The 25,899-nt window shown below is 43.7% G+C and overlaps 1 protein-coding gene across 1 annotated transcript; it reads left to right on the top strand.

Moving 5' to 3' along the window:
- Positions 1 to 954: 954 nt before the first annotated feature.
- TMEM100 (transmembrane protein 100) lies at positions 955 to 15,328 on the top strand. The gene is made up of 4 exons (XM_033138731.1): positions 955 to 1,071; positions 1,171 to 1,276; positions 9,871 to 10,055; positions 14,712 to 15,328. Exon 4 carries the CDS (start codon positions 14,777 to 14,779, stop codon positions 15,179 to 15,181), a length of 405 nt encoding a protein of 134 aa, XP_032994622.1. The 5' UTR covers positions 955 to 1,071; positions 1,171 to 1,276; positions 9,871 to 10,055; positions 14,712 to 14,776; the 3' UTR covers positions 15,182 to 15,328.
- Positions 15,329 to 25,899: the final 10,571 nt, after the last annotated feature.

Below are 25,899 nucleotides of genomic sequence, written 5' to 3'. Positions count from 1 at the left end.
TTTAGGGAAGTTTTCAATGTTTGATGTTTTATCGTGTTTTTAATATTCTGTTGGGAGCCGCCCAGAGTAGCTGGGTAAACCCTGCCAGATGGGCAGGCTGTATATAATAAACTATTATTTTTATTATGCTTTTGTATATGTTGGAAGCTGCTCAGAGTGGTTGGAGCAACCGAGTCAGATGGTGGGGAATAATAATAATAATAATAATAATAATAATAATAATAATAATATAAGGTAAAGGGACCCCTGACCATTAGGTCCAGTCGCGGACGACTGTGGGGTTGCGGCGCTCATCTCTCGTTCATTGCCGAGGGAGCCGGCGTACAGCTTCCGGGTCATGTGGCCAGCATGACTAAGCCGCTTCTGGCGAACCAGAGCAGCGCACGGAAACGCCGTTTACCTTCCCGCCGGAGTGGTACCTATTTATCTACTTGCACTTTCTCATGCTTTCAAACTGCTAGGTGGGCAGGAGCAGGGACCGTGCAACGGGAGCTCACCCGGTCGCGGGGATTCGAACCGCCAACCTTCTGATCAGCAAACACTAGGCTCTGTGGTTTAACCCTCAGCGCCACCCGCGTCCCTCAAAATAATAATATAGGCTGTCCCTATTTCCATCAGAGAAATGTTGGAGGGTATGCTAATGTACGAGTTACACATGTGCAGCAGAACTGTATGTTAAACGCCTTTCTCTGGGGGAGTCACCTTCATTTCTGCAGGGCGCCTAAAAAGTTCTGAACTTTCCGTGTCTCTCTCTCCTATCTCAGAGTCATGCAACAAAACAAAGGATCTATTTTCCTTTTCTCCTGCAAAACGTCCTTCTGCGGCGCCTCCCCCTTTTGCGCAGCCCCCCAATCAGGCCAGGGCTACCCATGATGGGCGTCTGCTCTCTCCCACACAACTTTCCTTTAATCCTGTGAAATTGTCTCCGGTCCCTTGATCTTTTCCTCTCTCCCACTTCTTTTTTTTTTATTATTAAACTCCGGCTCAGCAGTTTGTTTACGGTCCCTTGCTTCCCCTTCTTCTCGCGCTGCCGGACAAGTGTCTGCCCAGTGGCATTCCGAGCAAGCGAAGGTAAGCTGCGCGCACGGCTGGCTGGATTTTGTCCCTTTTTTAAATTCTTATTTTTGTTCAATTTTTTTCTTATATATTTTTTCTTATTTTTTGCTCCAGCTGTTGGTCGCGCTCGAGGGAGGGAGCCGAGCGCGAGAAGCGTCGGCGGAGATCTGCCAAGCATTTGCTGACTGGGAGAATATTCATCGCATCGAAGCTTTTGAAAGTGGGTCTATTTCTTTTCCTTCTCTCCCCGCTCCTCGTTTGCTTTTTATATTTCGCTTTTTTCTGCTTCTTAAAAGCGGGGGAAGTATTAGAGTGGCTGGGGAAACACAGCCAGATGGGCGGGGAATAAATTATTATTATTATTATTATTATTATTATTATTATTATTATTATTATTTATAGGTACCCCCGCCAACTCCAAATTTCATTTTTCCTGGACTTTATATCAAAATGCCATGCTATGGTAGTATAAGAGAAAACGACGTTCTTTCTTTCTTTCTTTCTTTCTTTCTTTCTTTCTTTCTTATGAAAGGATGTGCTTGTGATAAACTTCGATGGTGGTGGAGTGTTTAAATGAGAGATAAATTGGGCAGCGAACACTTTTCTTAATCGCTTTGAAAAAAAGAGACCACCCATCCCTTCTAGATTTCTTGGTTTCCTAGTCCTCTTATATTCTCCCCGCTTTGGGCTTCCGACCGTGCAATCGTCTGCCAGTCTACTCAGAAGTAAGTCCCATTGTGTGCAGCGGGGCTTACTCCCAGGTAAGTATGCATAGGATTGCAAACGTAGGGTGACTTACTGGAGAGTAAGCCCCCCATCGAACACAATGGGACTTATTTCTGAGTAGACACACGTAGGACTGGACTGTGGGACTGGAACTTATGTTTGCTACTGTAATATCTGAATTCGAACCTCGAAAGAGAGTTTCCTAAAAGTGAATGCCCTGGGAGAGCTAAGACTGTATTTTCAGAACTGGCTTCTCTACCAGAATCATGGGAGGGAGGGAGAAAGACTGACCAGATGTAAAAAAAAACCTTTCCCTATGAATTCCCATTACAGTCTTTTTTTACTGAACCGAGGTCTCTGTCGCCTTGAGAAATATTATTAAATATTTTGCATTTCTCTATGTTACTATCCTAAAAGGGGAGGAAGGTAGGCTGTTCTCTCTCTCTCTCTCTCTCTCTCTCTAGCAGTTTTCATCCTGCGCGCACACAGGACCAGGGTGGTCTTTAAAAAAAAAAAAAAAAAAGATTAGGGGGAAAGTTGGGGGGGGGCATGAACTCCCGTTTACTTTTAATGCTTGGATTGTGGTGTACAACGACAACTCCCAGCACACCAAGTATGCAGGGCTACGCTCAACAAAAGGATCTGATCCGGTAGACATGTGGCTCAAATCACCTGACATCAAATGATCAAAAAGTGTGTGTGTGTGTGTGTGTGTGGTTGCCAAGGAAGGAGCAAGGGAGATGGCGTGGAAACTCTCTTGTACGTTACAATTTTCTTAAAAAGCAACAGGTATCTATTTTATTTATCGGTGTGTGTTTTAAAGTGGGACGGTGGGTGGGTAAGTGGAAAAGCAATTTAACCTCCTCTGTTCCCCGATACAAACACTACTGCTCTAATTATAGCATTAAGGCTGCAAGCCCATGCAGACTGTGTCAGGAGTAAGTTTCATGGGTAGAGCTTACTTCTGAGTAAGTTGCATGAGATCGCATTAAAGCTGCAGGCAACAGTTACACCCAGCAAGTGTCTTCTTCTTGTTGTTGTTGTTTATTGTTTACTGGATCTTTGTATTTTTAAAGAGGAGCAAGGACCCAAGTGGCAATTCAATTCACATTCTTTCAAATGTTTGGAGTGTTATAGTTACTCATGGAGAGAGATTTACTCTGCATGTGCTCAGTGACTCTCTCAGTGCTTCACATACCCCCAGGGCTACATCCTATCTAGCCTGAAAATAGGTTCTGGGGGGTGACCACAGATTTTATTTATTATTTACTATGGTTTAATGTTATGTAGCCCCAGGAATGTGTAGGGCACACTATAGGAGACATAAATGCCCAGAGGACTTGCAGTCTAGTTCATACATTTATTGTGGAGCATAACTACCTTTGCTCCTCTTCTATATTACCTCTCCTTAATCAGTCCCGATGCATAAATCAGTGCTCCATTTATTCCTAGTTGATTACCTCTTACAAAATTGGCGAAAGTTAAAAGTGCTTACTCCTATGTACTCAATGCTGGTTCTGCTTGGGGTTTTTCAGCTGGCTCCCATCCAAACTGACTAGGTGTACATCTAGGAACACGGGAAGCTGTTTTATACTGAGTCAGACCATTGGTTCATCTAACAAAGTTCTGTATACACCAGGGCTCTCCAGAAGCTGCTGGACTACAACTCCCAAAAGCCCCAGTCAACAGAGCCAATGTTCAGAGACACTGGGATCTGTAGTCTCACCGCAACTAGAGGTCCGGTGGTTCCCCATCTCTGTTCTGTGCTGCCTTGCAGGGGATCTTTGGGGTGTCAGGCAGGAGATTTTCCCAGCACCACCTAGAGATGACAGTAATGCCTACTGCATTCATAACATGCGATAACCCTTCCTTTGACACAGGGTTTCCTGGGACTCCAGCTGTTTTGGACTACAATTCCCATCATCCCTGACCTCTGGTCCTGCTAGTTGGGATGATGGGAGTTGTAGTCCAAGTTTGGAAAACCCTGATTTGACACAACACCACCTGCATCTAGCAAACAAATCTGAACAAAAGCTTGATAAATGGGTTGTCTGGAAGCTCTGCTTGTCTCCAACCTCCTCAGAAAAACCTTTTGTCTTTTGGGATTTTCTGTACTAGCTAGTGAACTGAGACCGACAGGTTGCACCTCACATTTTGCCTCGAGGCTGGTCAGTTTCGTCTCAGCCACATGGTTCTCCTTTATGCTAGCAGAATACGGTTTCCTCGTCCCCATGCACTGAAACACCTATCGGCTTGGTTTTAAACAGGGCTGCCATAGGTCCATAATTTCACGGATAACATAGCCGGGATTCATCCTTCAGAAATGGCTTCTGGGCAGAATTTTCGGAAAGTGGCAAAAATGGGGGGGGGAACCCAGGTGTTTGGCAGCCCATATTGGAAATGTTGCTTTGGGGGGGGGGCGATTTTCAGAGGAGAGGAAAAAGAAAACCTTCACGGGGCGGGGGAGATTGTGCAAAAGCTCCACAACCCCCCCCCCCAAAGCAACAACTTTGCCAAACAAAAAGCTCCAAAAAGCTTTTTGTGTCTGAATTTTCACTTTTTGAAACACCAGGTAGAAATGGTGTCTGTTACATGCGAATGACAGATTGTCCTATATTGCCTTTGAGTTGGTTTTCCCAAGACCTTAGGTGCAGTTGCATGTTATGAAACATAGAACTATAGAGTTGGAAGGGATGCCCAAGGGTCATTTAGTCCAATCCCCTGCAGGAATCTCAACTCAAGCATCTAAAAATAATATTAATAATAATAATTTATACCCCACCCATCTGGCTGGGTTTCCTCAGCCCACTCTGTGCGGCTCCCAACAGAATATTAAAAACACGACAAAACATCAAACATTCAAAACTTCCCTAAACAGGGCTGCCTTCAGATGTCGTCTAAAAGTCAGATAGTTGATTATTTCCTTGACATCTGATGGGGAGGCGTTCCACAGGGCGGGCGCCACTACGGAGAAGGCCCTCTTCCTGGTTCCTTGTAACCTCACTTCTCGCAGTGAGGGAACCGCCAGAAGGCCTTCAGAGCTGGACCTCAATGTCCGGGCTGAATGATGGGGGTGGAGACACTCCTTCAGGTATCCTGGGGCGATCCATGACAGATGGATACTTTATACGGGATTCTTCACAACATGTTTGCCCTGGGTATGAGAGTGCTTAAATGTCTGGTGTGGGTGTGACCCACGGCTGCTCCAAAGTCATATGGCTGGCACTTCATGACTAAACCTGAATGGCACACCATGTGCCCAAATGGCTCCTGTTGCTAGCAAGTGGGTGCTGGTTGGTACCTTTACAGACCTGCCACTCCTGTGTTTCGGTGGCGCAAGACAGAATATGCGCACATGCAGCAGCCCAAAATTATACTTCCGATCTCTACTTGGGAGTCAGTTCTTCTGAGTCTAAAAAAGTGATTGCTAAACTCTCTGTAGGTATTTGAATCATCCCTGGACTTGGCTTTCCTGTGAGGTAGAGGGAGAGTCTTATTCTATAAACCCTGATCATGACTGAAAATGGAGCATGTTTCATTGACATGCTCCACCCTTTTGCATTCGTTGGGGCATCATAGCAGGGCTTTGTTTTGCTTGCAGGCTGAGTGAAGGATAACCCTAACCCTAAACAGGTGGGTAGCCGTGTTGGTCTGCCATAGTCGAAACAAAATAGGAAATTCTTTCCAGTAGCACCTTAGAGACCAACTGAGTTTGTTCTTGGTATGAGCTTTCGTGTGCATTTCGTGAAGAAGTGTGCATGCACACGAAAGCTCATACCAAGAACTAACTCAGTTGGTCTCTAAGGTGCTACTGGAAAGAATTTCCTATTTTGTTTCGCCTAACCCTAAACACATTTACTTGGAACATAATACTAATGAACAGCAGGGATGTTGTTGGCAGTGTACCTAATCCTGAACTTGCATTTAGAACCCATAGGATCATTTAGTCCGGCGTTTCCCATTCTGGCCCACAGCAAGGCTATCTGGGTTTTTTTTTAACTGAAGATACCAGGAGCTGAATCTAAGATAGATTTTTTTTTGTATGTGCTCTGTCTTGGAGCTACATACAGTCCCTTCCTCTAAAGGTGTAACTTATCTTCCCTAAATTCCATAGATTTGTCTGGGAAAGGAACTCAGGGCTTCTCGAGTGGCTGCTTCCTCCACTGAAATGAACAAGGTAGACCAGGAGGGTACAGACGATCCAGGTATATATTGGGGCTGCCAGGACAAATTGCTGGAGCACAGCGAGGAAACACGACTCAACAAAATAAAAGAAACACGACCCAGCAAAATAAAGGAGGCCCGTTTTGCACTACTATTTCAGTTGTTTAAGCTCTGGTAGACAATTCAGCTGTGTAGTTTCGAGAACTGCAATGGGAAAGGAAGGACAGATTAATGTTTTCCTCCAATGACTACAGTTAAGGCTGCTCCTTTGGGACGTATCATGTGTGGTAGGAACACGGGGATTTGCTTTACAATGGTGCCTTGGTTCTCAAACTTAATCCGTTCCGGAAGTCCGTTCCAAAACCAAAGCGTTCCAAAACCAAGGCGCGCTTTCCCATAGAAAGTAAAATGGATTAATCCGTTCTGGACTTTTAAAAACAACCCCTAAAACAGCAATATAACAGGAATTTTACTAAAAAATAAAATAAAACACTCCTTCCAGTAGCACACGAAAGCTCATACCAAGAACAAACTTAGTTGGTCTCTAAGGTGCTACTGAAAGGAATTTTTTAGCAGACCAACATGGTTACCTACCTGTAACAGGAATTTTACTATTTAACAAGACTATTGATCCATAAAATGAAAGCAATAATCAATGTACTGCACTCATGCAATCCATCAATCAGTAACTGAACTGGGTTCCACACAGTCATAAAAAAATAAAATAAAATAAAAATAGGCCGCCAAAACACAAAATAAATAGCAAAAACAGACATACCTCAGCGTAACACTCAAAACGGAAGTGTGGCACTCAAAATGGAGCACGTTCAGCTTCCGAAAAAAGCTCGCAAACCAGAACGCTTACTTCCGGGTTTGCAGTATTTGGGTTCCAAGTTGATTGAGAACCAAGGTACCAATGTATGTCAGAACCACTAGTTCATCAGTCGTGTGATGACTGACTGGTAGTGGCTGTCTGGGGTTTCGGGCAGGAGTCACTCCCAGCTCTACCTTGAACTGCCATGGATCGGGACCTTCTGCCTGTCAAACAGATGCTCTGCCACTGAGCTACTCACGGCCGCGGTGCCGAATGCTGCTCTTGCTCTTGAATATCCCACACCTTTCCAGCTTGTGCCGGCTGCCGTGTTGAAATGGCCCTAACAATCCCTCGCAACCACACATGCGTAGCAAAGGAATGTCGACTAAGCTTAGTAACAAATCTTTTGCTGGTTCAGAAGGTTAACCCGGCTGCCTGGCAGTTTCACAGCTGTCGCTCCTGTTGACAATCGCTTTGGCTCTCTCTTGGCTGAGATGTGTCACGGAAAAGTGTCTGCCCAGAGTTTTGGCTCGCCAAAGCACAGGTGGCTGAAGAAATCTCTTAAACATGTTGCATTTAAACAAGGTCCTCTCCTAAATGGAGCGATCCCCACTCTTTCTGCGGCTGCCACCCAATGGGGGCATGGCTTAGGGCTGGGGTGTTTGCTAGGAAGGAAATTTTTTCACAATAGTGTGTGTGTGTGTGTGTGTGTGTGTGTGTGTATTCTAGACACAACCTGTGGAGCACCCATGCAATCTAACTTTAGTGCTGTGCTCCTTCCAGCACGAACTCGGGGATTTTTCTGACCGAGGATGGGGAGATAATCTGTTGCCAAGGCATCCTTGAAACTGTAAACAATTATTTCAACAGGCAACAATGTTTTCAAGCGTTGCTTATCCCAGTGTTTTTCAACCACTCTTCCGCGGCACACTAGTGTGCCGCGAGATGTTGCCTGGTGTGCCGTGGGAAAAATTGAAAAATTCAAGAGAATTACTTTATATATAGTCAATATAGGCACAGAGTTAAATTTTTAACATTTTCTAATGGTGGTGTGCCTCGTGATTTTTTTCATGAAACAAGTGTGCCTTTGCCCAAAAAAGGTTGAAAAACACTGGCTTATCCCATTCTATGATAATTGCATTTCTCTATTAAAACAAGCTCTTTTCTGCTGCAGCAGACCCTCCAACATTTCCCCGATGAAAATAGGGATGCCCTATTCCATAATAGCAATAATAATTGTGTTGCTTATACCCCACCCATCTGACCGGGTGGCTTCCAACATATATAAAAACACAGTAACACATTAAACAACTTCCCTATACAGGACTGCCTTCAGATGTTTTCTAAAGGTTGTCTAATATCTCCTTGGCTCGTGGGTGGCATAGCTCCATACCCTCCAACGTTTCTCCAATGAAAATAGGGATGTCCTAAGGAAAAGTGGAACATTTCAAGATAAAATCAGAAACTGGGACAGCTTCTGTAAATCCAGGATAGTCCCTAGAAAATAGGGGCACTTGGAGGGTCTTCTGCCACATTTATTTTCGGTAATTTAAGAAGAAAATAACCTTGTCAACATTATTTCTGCACCTTCCTGCTGCTGCCACTAAATGGGGTATGGCTTAGGAAAGAATTTTTTTTTCCATAATGGGTTTGTGTTCGCCTCTACATAATTCCATCCTTATTTCAGACAAAGTGATATATCCGTATATCACAATGTTTAGCTGGTGATACATTGTGATGTTGATAACCAGATATCGCCCAGCTCTTCTTCTTGCACAGAAGACAATGCAAACCTTTTATTCCAACTACTGCAGGGATGTGTGGTTAGGGAAAGGGCAATCATAGAATTGTAGAGTTGGAAGGGACCCCAGCGGCCATCTAGTCCAGCCCCCTGCAATGCTGGAATCACTCGTGTTCCCTACTTCTCCCCAAAGATCAGATTTTTGCACAGTGGCGGTGCAGAGCTCGGGGAAGTGAATTCTTATTAAATAGGCAGCGTGGCCTCATTGCCGTGAAAACAGATCAGGTTGAACGCTCAATAAACAAGTCTTTTGGAAGCATGCTGTATCTCTTGTCAGATAAGGCAGCTTGTGGGAATAATTATTTGGAAAGCTTTATGGTGAGCAAAGAAGGATGGAAATAGCAGGCCAAGCAACATGAACAATGGAACTTGTGGAGCTGTGCATGTCTGTTCTATGAGCTTCTAGAGGAAGATGTTCTGCTGAGTTTTGGAAATAGCCTGGAATCAGGACGATTCCCTTGGGCGGGGAGGGAGATCTGGCAATATCTGATTCCAGAGAATCCTTCACAGAGTGGTATTTTATTATGGAAAATCCATGAACCCCACATTTGAGGAAGGAGAGATCCTAAAGTGTGTGTTTGCTACCCACTGTGAAGCAACAGAACTTTTCTTACATGGAATGCTATTGAATGGTTCATATAACTATAGAGTTCTTTTTTAATATATATTTTTTGTTTGATTTTAGAAAATGTAAACATACAACAGGAAACAATTCAAAATCCAAATATTGAGATTGCTCTGAATCTCCTGCCTTCCCCCCACCCCATCCCTTCCATGGGTCCTAATGGTAATATTTATAACTGCATGTCAATACCATCCAAGTTTTATCCTTCCAAATTGTCCATTCTTTCCGTTAGTTTACAAGTGTGGTTAAAATCCTGCTGATGTTTTAACCTGCTTACAATGTTCTCGTAAATAGAATGCAAACTTTCCCCATTCTTTTTTAAATTTATTGTCCTCTTGATTTCTAAGCTTCCCAGTTAATTTTGCCATTTGAGCCTGGTCCATCAACTTGGTTTGCCATTCTTCTCTGGTTGGGGTTATTTCTTCCTTCCATTTCTGGGCTAATAGCACCCGTGTGGCTGTTGTCACATACATAAACAGTCTTTTCTGATCCTTTGGCATCTCGGCACCTGTGATTCCTAATAAGAAGGCTTCTGGTTTTTAAACAAAAGTTATTTACAACGGGTTTTTTTTTCATTTCATTATATATCATCTCCTAGAATTTTTTTTATTACTTTGCACGTCCACCACATATGATAAAAGGTACCTTCGTATAGTTCTGACATCACATCTTCTTCCTTCCTAGGTCACCTCTCTATATGGTCCTCTGTCTGGTTTTAAAAAGAAAAGGAAGCTACATAAAAACGGTTTAATTCTGGTGTTTGGGAGAAGAGCTGGTGGTGGGAAACCCAACGAAGATTTCCAGAACATACCCTCGAGTTTATCTCTTTGCTCACCAAGCCAAGCCGTCATGGACTTCCTATGGATGAGGTAGGTGGATACAGGTAGCGGTGTGTTGGTTGCCTGCTGTTTCTTAATTTTGGAAGCAAACAGGAAGATCTCTCTGTTGACAGCTGGCAACTCGCTAAGTTGGAGCTACCTAAAGTAATATGCAATCCCAAATAGGTGCTGTGTGCCCCCCCTTTTCCCCCTCTGCCTGGGCAATTTGTGGAAATAAAAGTTGTCAAAACAGCAGGAGAAGGGACAGGAAAGCAGGTGTGTGTGCTTTGGAGTCGAAAGACAGAGCTTTATCAAACGCAAGCACACAGATTTCCCTGTCCCTTCTCATTTGCAAAGATGCTCGGGCTGCTTATTTAACTGGGAGTAAGTGCACTGAACTCGTGTACAGGTGCAGGGTACAAGATGGGCAGGGTATTATTATTATTATTATTATTATTATTATTATTATTATTAGGTATGATAAAGCACTACTGGGTCACTGCCACCAGTGTTATATGTGGAACCCCAAGGCAATTATGTTCTGAGATGCCTCTAGCCTCCTGAGCTATAACTCTGGAAAGATTCGCAGGAATCTATAGGTCTAGTTCTATGACATAGCTAAGCCCACAGACCCTTTTCAAGCTAGGTAGACTTGTGTCACCTATGCCACAATTTGGGCATCCCTACCATAAAGTGATTTCCAAGAGATGTATCTATTCAAGAATCAGATGGGCAACCTCTAGGTGCCTTTTATATGTTGCATCCATGCCTGGATAGCTCCACTACTACTACTACTACTACTACTACTACTACTACTACTAATAATAATAATATTTTCCCCACCCATCTGGCTGGGTTTCCCCAGTCACTCTGTGTGGCTCCCAACAGAACACTAAAAACAGAATAAAACTTCAATCATTAAAAACTACCCTAAACAGGGCTGCCTTCAGATGTCTTCTAAAAGTCAGATAGTTGTTTATCTCCTTGACATCTGATGGGAGGGTTTCCACAAGGTGGGTGCCACTACCAAGAAGGCCCTCTGCCTGGTTCCCTGTAGCTTCACTTCTCGCACCAGAAGGCCCTCGGAGCTGGACCTCAGTGTCCGGGCAGAACGATGTGGGTGGAGATGCTCCTTCAGGTATACGGGGCTGAGGCCATTTAGGGCTTTAAAGGTCAGCACCAACACTTCGAATTGTGCTTGGAAACGTACTGGGAGCCAATGTAGGTCTTTCAGGACTGGTGTTATATGGTCTTGGTGGCCACTCCCAGTCACCAGTCTAGCTGCTGCATTCTGGATTAGTTGTAGTTTCCAGGTCACCTTCAATGGTAGCCCCATGTAGAGCACATTGCAGTAGTAGAGCATCCCCTTTCAAGTGCATTTCCTACATTCTTTCCTATACCAAGTGTCAGGGAACTGTCCCCGGCGCAGCACAAGGTGGTGGAAGGGCTCTCGGGATGCTACAGAGTCCTCTGCTTGAAGGCACCCTCTATTTAAAGGGCTGCTGTGTCCAGTTCAAGACCATTTTAAAGACAAATGACCTTAAAAAGGAAGGACGGGGCTCTTGAATTTGCCCATCAGAAGTTAGCAGCTGGACAACAGACTTGGTGGTCATGTTGCTTTAAGAGAAGCAATCCATTCTCCGAAAAAGAGGGGTGTGTATTAGGCATAAAAGGGCAAATGAACCCAAATTGTCCAAAATAGAATTGGAACATCCTTCTGTGCTAACAAAAGTCTTAGTTAGATTCCCTCTGGTTGGCTGCTACATCTACGTGGCACATAGCTTGTGGTGATCACCTGTAGCAATACACTTTACAGCATACTCACTGTGATGAAGAAACTTGTCAGGGTGTGATAAGGTCTGTTTTACCATGCCTTTAGTCGTCTTCAATTCACCTAAATGAAAATTCGTTCCAATTGTGCAATGGTTGAGAGCGTTAGATATCTGTTGTGAGCCTCGAAACTAGCCGGGATTTTTCTTAAAAGAAGCATGCAAGAATATCCAGAACAATGCCACATTTTTTTTCAATTTTTTTCAAAGTTTCAAAAAACAAACAAAACCACCCATAATTTTTTTACACACACACACACACTTGTTTACATTAAAACATAGTCCTTATCAGTACCCTTACGGGGTTCCCTGAACCCCCAGACTTCCCCCCACACCTCCCTTGGCTTCCAAAAATTTTCTTCCTTTTTAACTGCATCTAATTACATTTATCTAAATTATTTCACTTCCATTTTATCCTTTGTCTTTTTAAATTACAAGTGCTATACCAGTCCTGCTAACATTTCTATAAAGGTATGCCATTCTTTGTTGAATTTATTATCCTCTTGGTGCCTGATCTTCCCGGTCAGCCTTGCATTTCTGCATAGTCCATCATCTTCATTATGCATTCTTCTTTCGATGGGGTTCTTTCTTCTTTCCATCCCTGGGCAAATAGCATTCTTGCCGCTGTCGGCGTATACATAAACAGTACTTTCTTATCCTTCTGTAATTCTTCTCCTGTTATACCTAATAAGAAGGCCTCTGGTTTTTTAACAAAAGTTATTTAAAAAAAAAAATCAGTTACAGGTAGGTAGCTATGTTGGTCTGCCATAGTCAAAACAAAATGAAATAAAAAATTCTTTCCAGCAGCACCTTAGAGACCAACTAAGTTTGTTCTTAGTTGGTCTCTAAGGTGCTACTGGAAGGATTTTTTTCATTTCATTATAAATCATTTCCCAGAAGGCCTTTGCTATTTTACAAGTCCACCATGCGCCACATTTTTAACAAGAAGAAAGAAATAAACTCTCAAAAACGAACACTGGTCAGATCGCCGCTCCTTCTCTAACCCCACGTAGCGACGCAGAAAGGCAAGATTTGTCATTGAGAATGGTCGTCCCCCCCCCCATGAAGTCCACTTTTAAGTGGAAACAAAATGGCATCAAAAGGTTTTTTCTGAGAACAACTTAAAATGGAAGTGCACAGAGAAGTAGCTGCAACAATCTCCACAGACACTCTGTGACTCACCATCAAAGAATCTGAAATCAGAATTAATATTTGTAGAAAGAGAGAGAGAGAGAGAGAGAGAGAGAGTGTTTGCAAGGAATGCTTGATAAGCAGTTAAGCAAGCTTGAATGCTGATGGGCCCTAGGAAATTGCAAATGAATCTTTGGTCTCGCTTATTTGGCAACTATTCCTGACCAGCGGGTGATATCTGATGATTTAGACAGTGATTGCGGTTTATTATGCAACAGGCAAGAACAAAGACTGATGAGAAATGTGAATGTGCAAAAAAAGGCTGTGAGGTATATTCAGGCTTCATTTTAAAAAATACATCAATATTGGATGCATTATTGTGTAAAACAAAACAAAACAACTCCCTGTGTTTCGTAGCTATGCTCTTCATATATAGAAGCCATAAGGGTTTCAGTTTCATTATTTTAAATGATAAATTAGACTGTCTTTTAAAATCCGCCTCTGAGTGTTAAAACTGTTGATTGCTGAGATATATGTGTCTTAAGAGATGTGAATGTATCTTTCCATCTAAGAACAAATTTAGGTAACTTCTGCTTATCAGTTTTGAAGGTATTGGTTTCTATAGATCCGAGGTGGAGAGAGTCTGCATTGGTATGCAGATATATATGTTGATAAATTAAGAGAGAGAGAAATTTTTTAAAAATCAGGATAATTGTCAAGGAACTATGAACCTCCAGACTTGGGCTGTGTGTGTATTTTACTCTGGCTCCAGTGTGACACCAACAGTGTTTGAAGCTGTGGGCACAGGATGTTAGCCACAATCCATATTTATCCTGTGGTTTCTTGAGAAATATTGCTGTTTGATCAAACCAACCCTCAAATCAAACCAGCTTCCATTTGATTCAAATAAGTAAGCTGCGGTTAAGCTGAGGTGTATAGCAATTGGGTGGAGACATCCAACCCACTGGTATGCGCATCAACATAAAAGTGCAACTTGAAACACAACGTCTCTGCATTTCTGTTGAATTAAGGGTAGCAAAAATGAATTGAACCAATGTCCAGGCTTTAACATTCAAAAACTTTACTTGCAGAAAGTTATAGTTCTAGATCAGGCATAGGCAAACTTGGCCCTCCAGATGTTTTGGGACTACATAATATTTACAGTCACATGCTCATCCAAGCATGGGCTTACAGTTTCTTCATCTAGCTTCTGAACAACCATATTTTCCTTCCTTTCCAGAGCTCAGCACTCGGCCTTCTGTATCTCAGTTAGGCCATGCCTTGCAGCTCCTATGAGAGATTTCCTCTTTTACTTTCTCCTGCAGCTTTGTTCTCTTTCTTTCAAGCCGAGAAAAAGCACTCCAACACTCTATGCAACTTAGCAGTGTTCACAGTGGAGTCTCAAACACCGTCATCTTGCTTCACATAAAATGGAGTCTCTCCTTCACTAGATGGTCCCATGTGACCAACGTTAGCCAATCCCATGAGAACTACTAGAGAACTCTAGAATTCAGTTGCCAGCCAAATTTAAGCACATAATAATGCACGCAAGCACTTAGAATTTCAGTGAATTAAATGACCGTACTTAACCATTTCAAGTTGCTAATGTGTGCATAGCCTTTGTTGTTGGTGGTTGAGCCTACAGAGAGAAGAAATTCCAGAGTTTCACCCTGTTGTCTGGGTGAATCATTCTAAAATCCACCCTCCAACACTCACCCATTCCAATGCTTTCCCCCCCTTTCCACAGCTGAAACGTTTTCAACAGCACCCGGTCTACCTCCAGCAGCGCAAAATCCAGCCAGAAGTTGCAAGATGACCGATGAGCCCATCAAAGAGATCTTGGGAGGTTCCAAATGTCCTCAGTGTGCAACGCTGGAAAAGTGCAACAACAATGACTGCAGGGTGACAGCCGTGCCTCTGGTGAGCGAGTGCCGTCTGACAGCTGCCACGGGGGGAGCCGAACTCTCCTGCTACCGCTGCACAATCCCGTTTGGGGTGGTGATCCTCATCGCCGGGGTGGTGGTCACAGCTGTGGCGTACAGCTTCAACTCCCATGGATCCATCATCTCCGTGCTTGGGCTGGTCATACTGTCCTCCGGACTCCTTTTGCTGGCGTTGAGCGCGTTGTGCTGGAAAATCCGACAGAGGAGCAAGAAGACAAAGAGGCGAGAAAGCCAAACGACTCTAGTGGCAAATCAGAGGAGCCTGTTTGCTTAGAACAGAACAAAGCTGCAAGCAAATAGGGATGGGGGGGGGGAGAGGTGGATCGTGCAACGGACGAGCCTATTTATTTGCAGTTGGGCTGCAGGATTTTATTAATGGCTGCATCGGATTTATTAAAAATAGGAGCTAAAACACGCTTAACAGTTCAGGAGTCCTTGGTATCTGTTTAATCGCAAGCCTGCTTCAAGATGCACTAGGTTTGGTGTTTTGCGTTGGGTTTTCGTCCTCCTCCTCCTCTTCTCTTTCAGCTTACTTCTGTCTTTCAGTTACCCAACTTGCATTGCAACGGTCAAATGTTTTCGTTCTTTGAGGGGTGGGAGGGAGTTGCCCTCCATTTTGTAGTGCAATTGCGGCCAAGCACTCAAGCAAGAAGGCCCAGATGGAAAAAAAACATAGTCTGGTCAAAGTTAGCGGCGGGATCATGCACACCTGAAAAATTGACAGAAGCCAGGTAACCCACAATGGCCGGTTCTCTATTTTGTGGTAGAATTAACATGTTTCATGTGTCTGCATGTGAAAGAAGCCTGGTTTGATTTTTTTTCCTTTCCTGAGAAGTACTGTCTGAAAAACTTGGGACAAGGTGTACGGACAGTTGTATTTATTTGTTATTAAATTTATAGCCTGCCCTTCCTCCAAAGGCTATTTAACCTGTCAGTGTTGATCTGCCATAAATTTGGAAGGGACCATGGCTGCATCTTATGTGGAGTTGGCAGGGAAAGGGTCAAATGCCCCCCCCCAACAGCTGCCTCTGCCCTTCAAATTCCACTAGAAAAAGTAGCCGGCACTCCTTTGTTCCGGGCATTCCTGTGCACTGTGCAAATCGGGGATAGGGAACCTGCGGGGACCTCCAGATGTTATAAGACTCCAACTCCCATCAGCCCCAGACAGCATGACCAATGTTCAGGGATGATGGGAGTTGTAGCCCCAAAGCAGCTGGAGGAGGATAAGTCCCCCAGCTCTGGTGTTTCAATCCTATCTTCCGAATTAAATAAAAAAAAAGTTGTACAGCATGCCATGTTATATTCACATTTGTTTGCTTTGACTGTTGAAAATTGTCCTCCTTGCCATCACTCAGGAAAGCAGCCTTGACATGCTACTTTCCTCTTTCCAAGGTAAGGAGAACTCCCCTGCCTGCCACTCTCCCTTCTCCCCGCTCCAAAAAGACACTAGCTGCCATCCAAGGGTAATAGCAACAGACCCTTCCAAGTGTCCCTAATTTTCCAGGGACACTCACAGATCTACAGAAGCTGTCCTGGTTTTTGATTTGATCCTGGAACATCTGCTTTTCCTTAGGACAGACATCCTTATTTTCATCAGAGAAATGTTGGAGGGTATGGAATAGGACACACACACCCCAGGGTTTGTTTGTTTGTTTGTTTGTTTTTCCAACCAGAACTCAGTTCCGGCACCTCTCAGGTGGGCGCCATTGCCATTATAAGAGAAAAAGGTGAGTTCTGACACCTCTTTTTCTAGAAAAATAGCACTGGACCGCCCCCATTTTCATCATATTTTGGAGGGTATGGAATAGGGTGTCCCCATTTTCATTGGAGAAATGTTGCAGGGTGTGTAGCAAATATTTGGACAGTATTGGAGAAGAATATCAAGAAAAATCAAGGATGTGACCCAATGGTGCCAGGGACCTGCTCCTTAGCGCTGTTTTTCAACAGACGACAAGCCCATGGACCAGCTTTCCCCTCCGACATGATGCCCTCTAGATGATGTTGGACTCCCCGCAGCTCCAGGTAGCATGGCCAATCGCTAGGGATGATGGGAGTTGGAGTCCAGCAACACCTGGATTTCAGCAGGTTGGGGAAACTGTCATACATGGCTTTGACTTATATATGTAGAGTTGGAGTTCCTCTCCCCTCTCCAAGAAACTGTGATAGCTGCATCAGCCCCCTTCTTGGGTATCAGCTCAGCTCTCCATTTTGTTCCCGTGACGTTTATCTGTGGTACTTTGTAAAGAGTAATATTGATTTCCTTTTCTTTTTTAATTATTATTATTTTATGCCGGGGGGGGGGTTGCTATTGTTAAGACACAGAGTGCTCTCTCTGTACTTATTAGGCCAAAGTAAACAGAAAGGTATGTTTATAGCTTTTTTTTTTTAAGTGACCTTTTTTGTAAGTTAACTATTGTAACACTGTCATGCTTAGCACTTTGGGGTGGTTTTGATATAAAAAAATGGTTTCTAAAAATTGTACCCTCTATTTTAAAATAATAAACCATCTCTGCTGCTAAAGCATTAGAGAACCTAGTCTTTTGCATCCTGTTCTGGAGCTTTTTTGCCCTGGTCCATCAAAGACAACCACTGCAAAGGTAGATTCTCTTTGTGATGCTCATCCCAGCTCCATTGAATTGGATGGCTGCATCTCATACAGGAGAGGAATCACGGTGCCATCCAGGACAGTTAGTTGGCATTGGTTAAAGCACGTCAAAGTTAGCGTAGGGTCTTTATCCAGTGTGGTGTAGTGGTTAAGAGCGGTAGACTCGTAATCTGGGGAACCGGGTTCGCGTCTCCGCTCCTCCACACGCAGCTGCTGGGTGACCTTGGGCTAGTCACACTTCTTTGAAGTCTCTCAGCCCCACTCACCTCACAGAGTGTTTGTTGTGAGGGAGGAAGGGAAAGGAGAATGTTAGCCGCTTTGAGACTCCTTCAGGTAGTGAAAAGCAGGATATCAAATCCAAACTCTTCTTCTTCTTCTTCTTATCCATGCCTGAGTGCTTCTTTTTTATTATTTGTTTATTTTTATTTTGATGAAGTAATAATCACAAATAAATAAGAATAAAAATGTGCACCCTGCCACCAAGACCATTCCATTGTAACTATGCAACCTCCCAAAATTTCAACGCCTCTCACGATGGTTTTGACCCCTTTCCGTTTTAACAGTGCAAATTCTACAAACGCCTTCCGTATCTCTTTGAAATCATTTCTCCTGAATATTCCCCATCTTACCTTAATGGCACATGTCAATTTATCTTTAATAGCTATATCCCACACCTCTTTATACCGTTCTTCCATTTTATATTCTGCTTGCCCCTTCCACCTCCTAGCTATCACAATCCGTGCAGCTGTCAATAAATTTGTGAGCAAGTCCTTCATAGTCGGGAATTATATTCACATGTGGTGGGGGTGTAAATATGTACAATTTTTCTGGGAAATGGTGTTTAAGAAGATAACAGAAATCACTGACCAAAAGTCCAGAGATAGCATTATTATCAATTTACGATGGGGTGGAAGGTTCACAGGCTATGAAAGCCTGAGCGCTTCTTAAGCTGTGGATAACTTTATTTTTGCACCTTTAAACGCTGAACCTTATCTTCTGTAACTCATTCATGGAACGCACTGCCAAAGGATGTGGCAGTGGTTGGTGGCTAATAGGCTGTTTTAAATGGGGAATTGGTTGAGGATGGAGCTCAATTTAATATGTAGATTATATATTATAAATTACATATTATAAATTTGAAGGAAGTGCCTTTGATTTGTGTTGTGGCATCTTGCATGGTAGAAAACAAGGTAGAAATGGATGTTGGGCACCTGTAGGGTGCTTACATTTAAAGGGTACGGACATGGAGGTTTTGCTGCCATGTTGTTAATGATTTAAAAGCACTCTCTTGGATAGAAACAAGATTGCGGTCCATAGAATCATAGAGTTGGAAGAGGCCACAGGGGCCATCCAGTCCAACCCCCTGCCCAGCAGGAAACACCATCAAAGCATTCCTGACAGATGGCTGTCAAGCCTCCGCTTAAAGACCTCCAAAGAAGGAGACTCCACCACACTCCTTGTCAGCAAATTCCACTGTCGAACAGCTCCAATCTTCTGCAGAATAGGAAGAAACCCTACTTTTTCCAATAGGGCTTCCTCCTAGGTAAGTGTGCACAGGATTGCAGCCTTCAAATGATTGCACACATACCCGGTAATACTGTCTTGCTCTGCATTGACCAAGTTTCAAAACCATGCACCAGAGCATATGCCCCTGATTGTTACTCACTTCTTCCAAATGAATGAAACTCTGAAGCCCATCATTGCACAGATAGCTAGTTTATGTTTATATATTGCTTCCCACCAGTGCCTTTCTTCTGAGGAAAAAAAAAGTGGGGGAACTCATCACGTTTGTTTGTTCATTTGTTCATTTATTGCGGGCCCAATCCCAGTGCCACCCCCCCCCCACCTCAACCCCCAGGCAGCGGCTAAACGTAAGATGCGTTTAATAAACTTAATCTAGATTAGAAATGACCACAACTTTATTGATTACAGATACTCTTCTTCTTCTTTGGCGATCACTCGTAGCCGAGTAAGATTGTCCTCCATGAATATGGTCTTAACAGTGAGTCCGTAAGTGACTGTGGAGGCCAATTCTGGATCCACATGTCCTTCCACAGTGGGTTTCTGGGCGGGAGTTGATCATGGTGAGGGTTTGCCAAGAATGCCTTCCTCTTGGCACGTTTCTCCCTTGCATCCTGAGTTCGAGCTTCTTCAAAGCCCACGACACCTTTGGTCAAGGCTGTTCTCCAATTGGAGCACTTGCAGGTAACTTGTTTCCCAGTTGCTAGTGTTTATACTACATTTTTTTTAAAAAAAAAATTGCCTTGAGGCAGTCTTTGAACCTCTTTTGTTGACCACCAGCATTACGCTTTCCATTTTTAAGTTCGGAATAGAGTAGTTGCTTTGGAAGACAATAACCGGGCATCCGCACAACATGACTAGTCCAACGAAGCTGATGTTGAAGAATCATTTACAGATATAGGAGGATTTTTAGCTCAGGCATTGGGTGTATATCTGTTCCAGCACCCGCAAAAAATAATAATCAATTATTTAATTTTTTTAAAAGGTAAGGGAATTCATTTCCCCTGAGTTCCTACTGGGAAGGGGGGGGGGAATCTGCTTCCCACAACTAGAGGTGTTCTGAAGCTATTTTATAATAACGAAATGCAGAATATCCCCTTATGCCTTGCGCAGCACTGTTCAAGCTTATTTTAAAAATCCATATACCCACACGTATATACCCCTCATAGCTGAGATCCCTGGCCTTGTAAAGTGGAAGCTGTGATTTAAATAGAGCAGGCGATACCTATGGGAGGGGATGTTTAGAGTCAGTATTTGTGTTGCTACACTCCGCTGTTACCAGACGCTATAATAAAATCGCTTGCATCAGAGGAAAGCTGACCACACATTTTAGCACTTTTCATAGCTCGGACTTAATCACGGCAGGAAGCTTTCCTGCTACTAGGGGAACATATTGCGTCACCAGAACATCTGACCCGGGTATCGTGTGTCAATCACTTTGCTTAAGGTCATTAAAAATATTAGGGGGTGTCCTCTTACGATATAAAGCCTCTGCACGGAGCGACAATTAACGGGGCCCGTAGCAATGACAAATAATTGAACAGGTGGATTAAAAATAAACATCCCTCCCGTTCAGAGCGTGGAAAGTGATTAACATCAGCAAGACTCCGCAAACCGATCTGTTGCTGAAGGGACAGCATTTAGCAGGTTCCAGCATGGGAAATAAAAATGATATCTTCCGACGCTGTTCTCTCCCCCTATCCCCCGGTCCCTTGTCATTTACTTAGTGCGGCAACCTGCTTTGGTCATATTTTGAGTTTAGATGCACTGAAAACTCAATTGGGAGTCTGACAGCCCCCACACCACCCCGCTCCCCCCCACCCCAATTGTAGAGTCTTTTCTTTAGAAGGCATCTGAAGGCAGCCCTGTTTAGGGAGGCTTTTAATGTTTAATAGATTATTGCATTTTAATGTTCTGTTGGAAGCCGCCCAGATGGGCGGGGTATAAATAAATTATTATTATTATTATTATTATTATTATTATTATTATTATTATTATTATCTGTAGATCAGTTACATTCAATGTGAGACATTATGGGTGTATACAGTATAGGTTTGGGGGAGAAAAGAGGGCGGGGTGGTAAAAATTGCCTTCTTTTACTTAGTGTATGTTGGGGGGGGGGTTGTGTTAATGTTGATATGATACAGCCAAGCTTGCCCAGAATGTGGACCTCATCCCACGATTGCCTCTCTTTGGTGGTTTTTGTGAGGCTCCAAAAATTTCCTAAACCTATTTCATGAGACATGACTTCACATGGCAAGGTGGCCGCCTTCTTTAGTTGACAGGCAAATCACCTTGAGACAGTTGTTTAGCTATTAATAAATCAAGGGTGATTATGGTGGTGGTGATAATTGATCAGCCGAGGAGGAGAGTTTTGCGTCTATCTCACTGTGTGTGCATCCATATGGGGTAAGGTAAAAGGTAAAAGGTAAAGGACCCCTGGATGGTTAAGTCCAGCCAAAGGCAACTATGGGGTTGCGATGCTCATCTCGCTTTCAGGCCGAGGGAGCTGGCATTTGTCCGCATACAGCTTTCCAGGTCATGTGGCCAGCATGACTAAGCCGCTTCTGGCTCAATGGGACACCGTGACAAAAACCAGAGTGCATGGAAACGCCGTTTACCTTCCCGCCACAGCGGTGCCTATTTATCTACTTGCACTGGTGTGCTTTCGAACTGCTAGGTTGGCAGGAGCTGGGACAGAGCAAGGGGAGCTCACCCCATTGCGGGGATTCAAACCGCCAGCCTTCTGATCGGCAAGCCCAAGAGGCTCGGTGGTTTAGACCACAGCGCCACCCGCGTCCCTGCATATGGGGAGGACACACTCGCCACTGAAAGGTGGGCCCTGGAGAGTTGACCAAGGGTAAATCATAGAATCATAGAATTGCAGCCTCGGAAAGGGACCATGAGGAGTCGTCTAGTCCAACCGCCTGCAGCGCAGGAATCTTTTGTCCAACGGGAGGCTCAAACCCACAACCCTGAGATTAAGATTCTTGTGCTCTACCAGCTGAGCTACTGAAATGAAGCCTTTGAGACGAGAGAGAGAGAGAGAGAGATTGAGAGAGAGAGAGAGAAATTGAGATTGCCAACCCCTGATCTAAAGCACACATATTTTGGCTTTGCTTCCAAAAAAAAAAAAAAATTCACAGTGGCTAACAACAAAAATATGATTAAAGTACAACAACATTGCTAACAGTGCAAAGCTATTTGTCTGCTCAGAAGTAAGTCTAAATGAATGCAATGCATTGGAAGGAGAACTTGGGGAGGGATTGCAGCTCCAAGACCATGTGACTGATGGACGCTCCTTGCTCGGGGAAATGAATGAGGTGAAAGTGAGGTTTTTCGAACTATGCCAGATTAATGGAGAAGAAGTTGTAGGAGGGAAATAATCACGAAGAGGCCGGATACTTCATTTCTTTCCGACATCACACAAGCAGTTTATACAAGAGCATTTCTTTGCCGGTTTGTTTGGATTTCTAAAGAAAAGCGAAAGGTTGCATTTCAGCTGGCTGGAGCTCTCTGGTGAAAGTTCAATCAGTTTTAAAAGTGGAATTTATTCCATAAACATTTATACAAAGGCTGTCAGCTGATCCTACTAAACTGAGTATTATGCTATATAGTGCTGCTTTTGGCAGGAGGTCTATATGTACATATAAGGTTCAATACAGTGGCCTGCATTTCTGGAGACTTCTTGGAGGTGTGGCTTATGAAGACGGCCCTTGTAAGCTCCTGCAGTTAACAAAATTACCACAACACCCACTATTCCTATGTAAATAAGGAATGGAGCTTAAATGACTAGAATCAGCAGAACCTAATACCCCTCCCAACCATCCAGCTATTTACCCCAGGCATAGGCAAACTAGGCCCTCCAGATGTTTTGGGACTACAACTCCCATCATCCCTGACCACTGGTCCTGTTAGCTAGGGATGATGGGAGTTGTAGTCCCATAACATCTGGAGGGCCGAGTTTGCCTATGCCTGATTTACCCCTTCCAGACCCTTCAGCCCAACCACTGGTTCTCCAAATTCCCTTACACCACAGTTATGAAGCAGGCTGCTATAGGAGCACTCCAGTAGCAACTGGAGAGAGAAAACGATTAGAGTCTCATCTTCCCTCTTCTGCCTAGCGCATAGCTGTCAACTTTCCCCTTTTTTTGCGGGAAATTCCCTTATTCCAGTTTCCCACTGCAAAAAAAGGGAAGGTTGACAGCTATGGCCTAGTGGCAGCTAGAGAAGAATATAGAAGTCACAATACTGACCTCATTATTTCTGATTCACAAAGTAGGAGCACAGAAATAATTGCCATTTGATAATGATACCCCCAAATCTGTCATCTTAGGCAGGCCATGTCACCTTGCTGATTTCAGGGTCCAAGTAGGCTCATATGGTGGGCTCATGTGGAGAGAGGCAGTCCTTGAGGAGAATTTTCATGACAACTTTCTCTTTAAACCACAACGCTGTGGAAATGGTGAATTTTGATGAGGAATTTTCATGACAACTTTCTCTTTAAACCACAACGCTGTGGAAATGGTGAATTTTGATGAGGAATTTTCATGACAACTTTCTCTTTAAACCACAACGCTGTGGAAATGGTGAATTTTTATGATAACTTTAAACCACAACGCTGTGCAAGTGTGACAAACAAAACTCAATACGGGGGGGGGGGGGAGACCATTTTGTCCATCCCTAAAATTGTGAGGTGTCCCTCCCTTCCTCCCCACCCCCAGCGCAAAAACTCCAAGCCAGCCACAACCATTCAAATTCAGCCATATTCCCCTTTCTGCCTCAAGCACTCACTTTGTGAATTGAATTAACAGCTTTCCTGGAAAACTGGCCCACGATGACATGATTTCCTTGTGAACTCCATCCACCTGTCATGTTAAAGTTTGGGAAGCTGCCAGAACTGGCAGGAAATAATAGGCAGCAGGATACTGGTGTGTGTCAATGCCCCTGACCCTCCCATTCCTGAACATGAATAAGTTTGAAGCTTGCAAGGCGTCAGAGCCCATCAGCTCCTGGATCCACAGAAGCATATGGGTGGGATGCACAGCTATTAAAATAACATCCAGCCGGCCAGGTTGCTGCAGAAACCCTTCGCGGCATGGGAAGCACAAGGCGGTGACATTCTCTCCGGCCGGTGGCTCCCCACGCATCCCTTTGTTCTCCTGCAGGCATAAGGTTCTGTCTGGTTCTAAATGAAGAATGAAACACAATCCCGCTACCAGTCGCGCTGTTTGACACAAGCTGAAATAAAAGTTCACCCAAGGGAAACATGAAAACGAATGGTCACAGTTTCCAACGTTTCAAAGCTCCTCTTTAGAAGGAAGTGTGGTCAACGGCAATGCTGAAAAATATAACAGTGGAAACGGGTTTCCAGATGATTGCATTGTTATTTTAGAGCTTTTGTGGTGTGGGTGTGTGTTCTTTAAACGTTGTCAACATGGTTGCTTACTTCAGGTAAGTTTAACCCATGCACCTCTTAACTAAGGCACATCCCGTTTTAAGCAGGACATCCCAGAATTCCAGAAGACACCCTCGGCATATGATTGGATCCTGGAATGTCCTGGTTTTTTGTCCGGCACTCTGACATGAGCTAGTTGGCTCACCCCAGAGCGCTGGACCAGATAATGCTCGTCTTTTGAGTTTTGCACTCTCGCACAAATCAGCTGGCTCCCACGACTGCCTGGGACCAAAAAAACTGAGCGTCCCAATTTTGATCAGTAGGATGTTGGCAGGTATGCTAAGGTGAAACGGCTTCATCCTGGGAGATACTTCACATTTCGTGGTGCAGCAAATCCGCTTTGACCACTGACTGTATGAGAGGCAGGGACTCACAATCAATCCCTCGTTCCTGCTGAGTGTACCTTTTCATGCGTCTGCAAAGAACACGCTTCTCCCTTTACTGCATTGCAAATTATGCGTGCAGTATATGGGCCTGTTCTGCTTGAGGAATCTAGCACCACCACCTCCACAACAACAATTTTATAATTATTTATTATTTATATCCCGCCCATCCAGCTGGGTTTCCCCAGTCACACGTTTGTTCTCATGTTTATGTATTGATTAATTAAATTACCACATTTTTTCGGGCATAAGACACCCCCATGTATAAGACGCCCCCTACTTTGGGAGACCCCAAATTTAGAAACTGGGCATATGCACTATCCACGTATAAGATGCCCCCAGATTTTTAACCTTATTTTAAAGTAAAAACAAAAACAAAAACATCTGGTCTTATACACGGAAAAGTATGGTAAATTTTGCACACCATCCTGTGCAAAAGCCACAGAATGGTTAGCAACAGGCAAATAGATTAAAAGAATGATGATGATAATAATAATGATAATAATTTATTATTTATATCCCGCCCATCTGGCTGGGTTTCCCCAGCCACTCTGGGCAGCTCCCAATAGAATACATCTGTAAAATAACACAATCCTTAAAAACAATTTTGCAGAAGCAATCAGGTCTCACCTCCTCCAAACGCCCCCCCCCATGTGTTATAACCAACTACCTAAAATAGTGATGACAACAGACACTAGTAAAGTAATATTACTATTACTAAATTATTAAAAAATAGACCCCCAAAGCAAAATGAAGAGAAGGAGTCTAGAAAACACAGAATTGAATTGATATTGCTGTTTTCCCTCCATGCACTAATTTTAAATTAATGCAACCCCCCCCCCCCGGAAATTCAGAAAAATCTTACATCTTTTTATACCATAAAATAAGAGAGGGCCCTTCATTTCCTGGGGAAAGCTATTTTAGCAGCCATCAAAACAGTGAAACACACATAAACAGCCTCAGAATGTAAAGAATAGGAGCCAGAATGCAACCAGTGGTTGGACATCCGATATTTAGAAGCTTAT

The sequence above is a fragment of the Lacerta agilis genome, chromosome 2 (genome assembly GCF_009819535.1).
Source record: "Lacerta agilis isolate rLacAgi1 chromosome 2, rLacAgi1.pri, whole genome shotgun sequence".
Taxonomy (NCBI): Eukaryota; Metazoa; Chordata; class Lepidosauria; order Squamata; family Lacertidae; genus Lacerta; species Lacerta agilis.
This window is presented reverse-complemented; position numbering and strand designations above follow the sequence as displayed.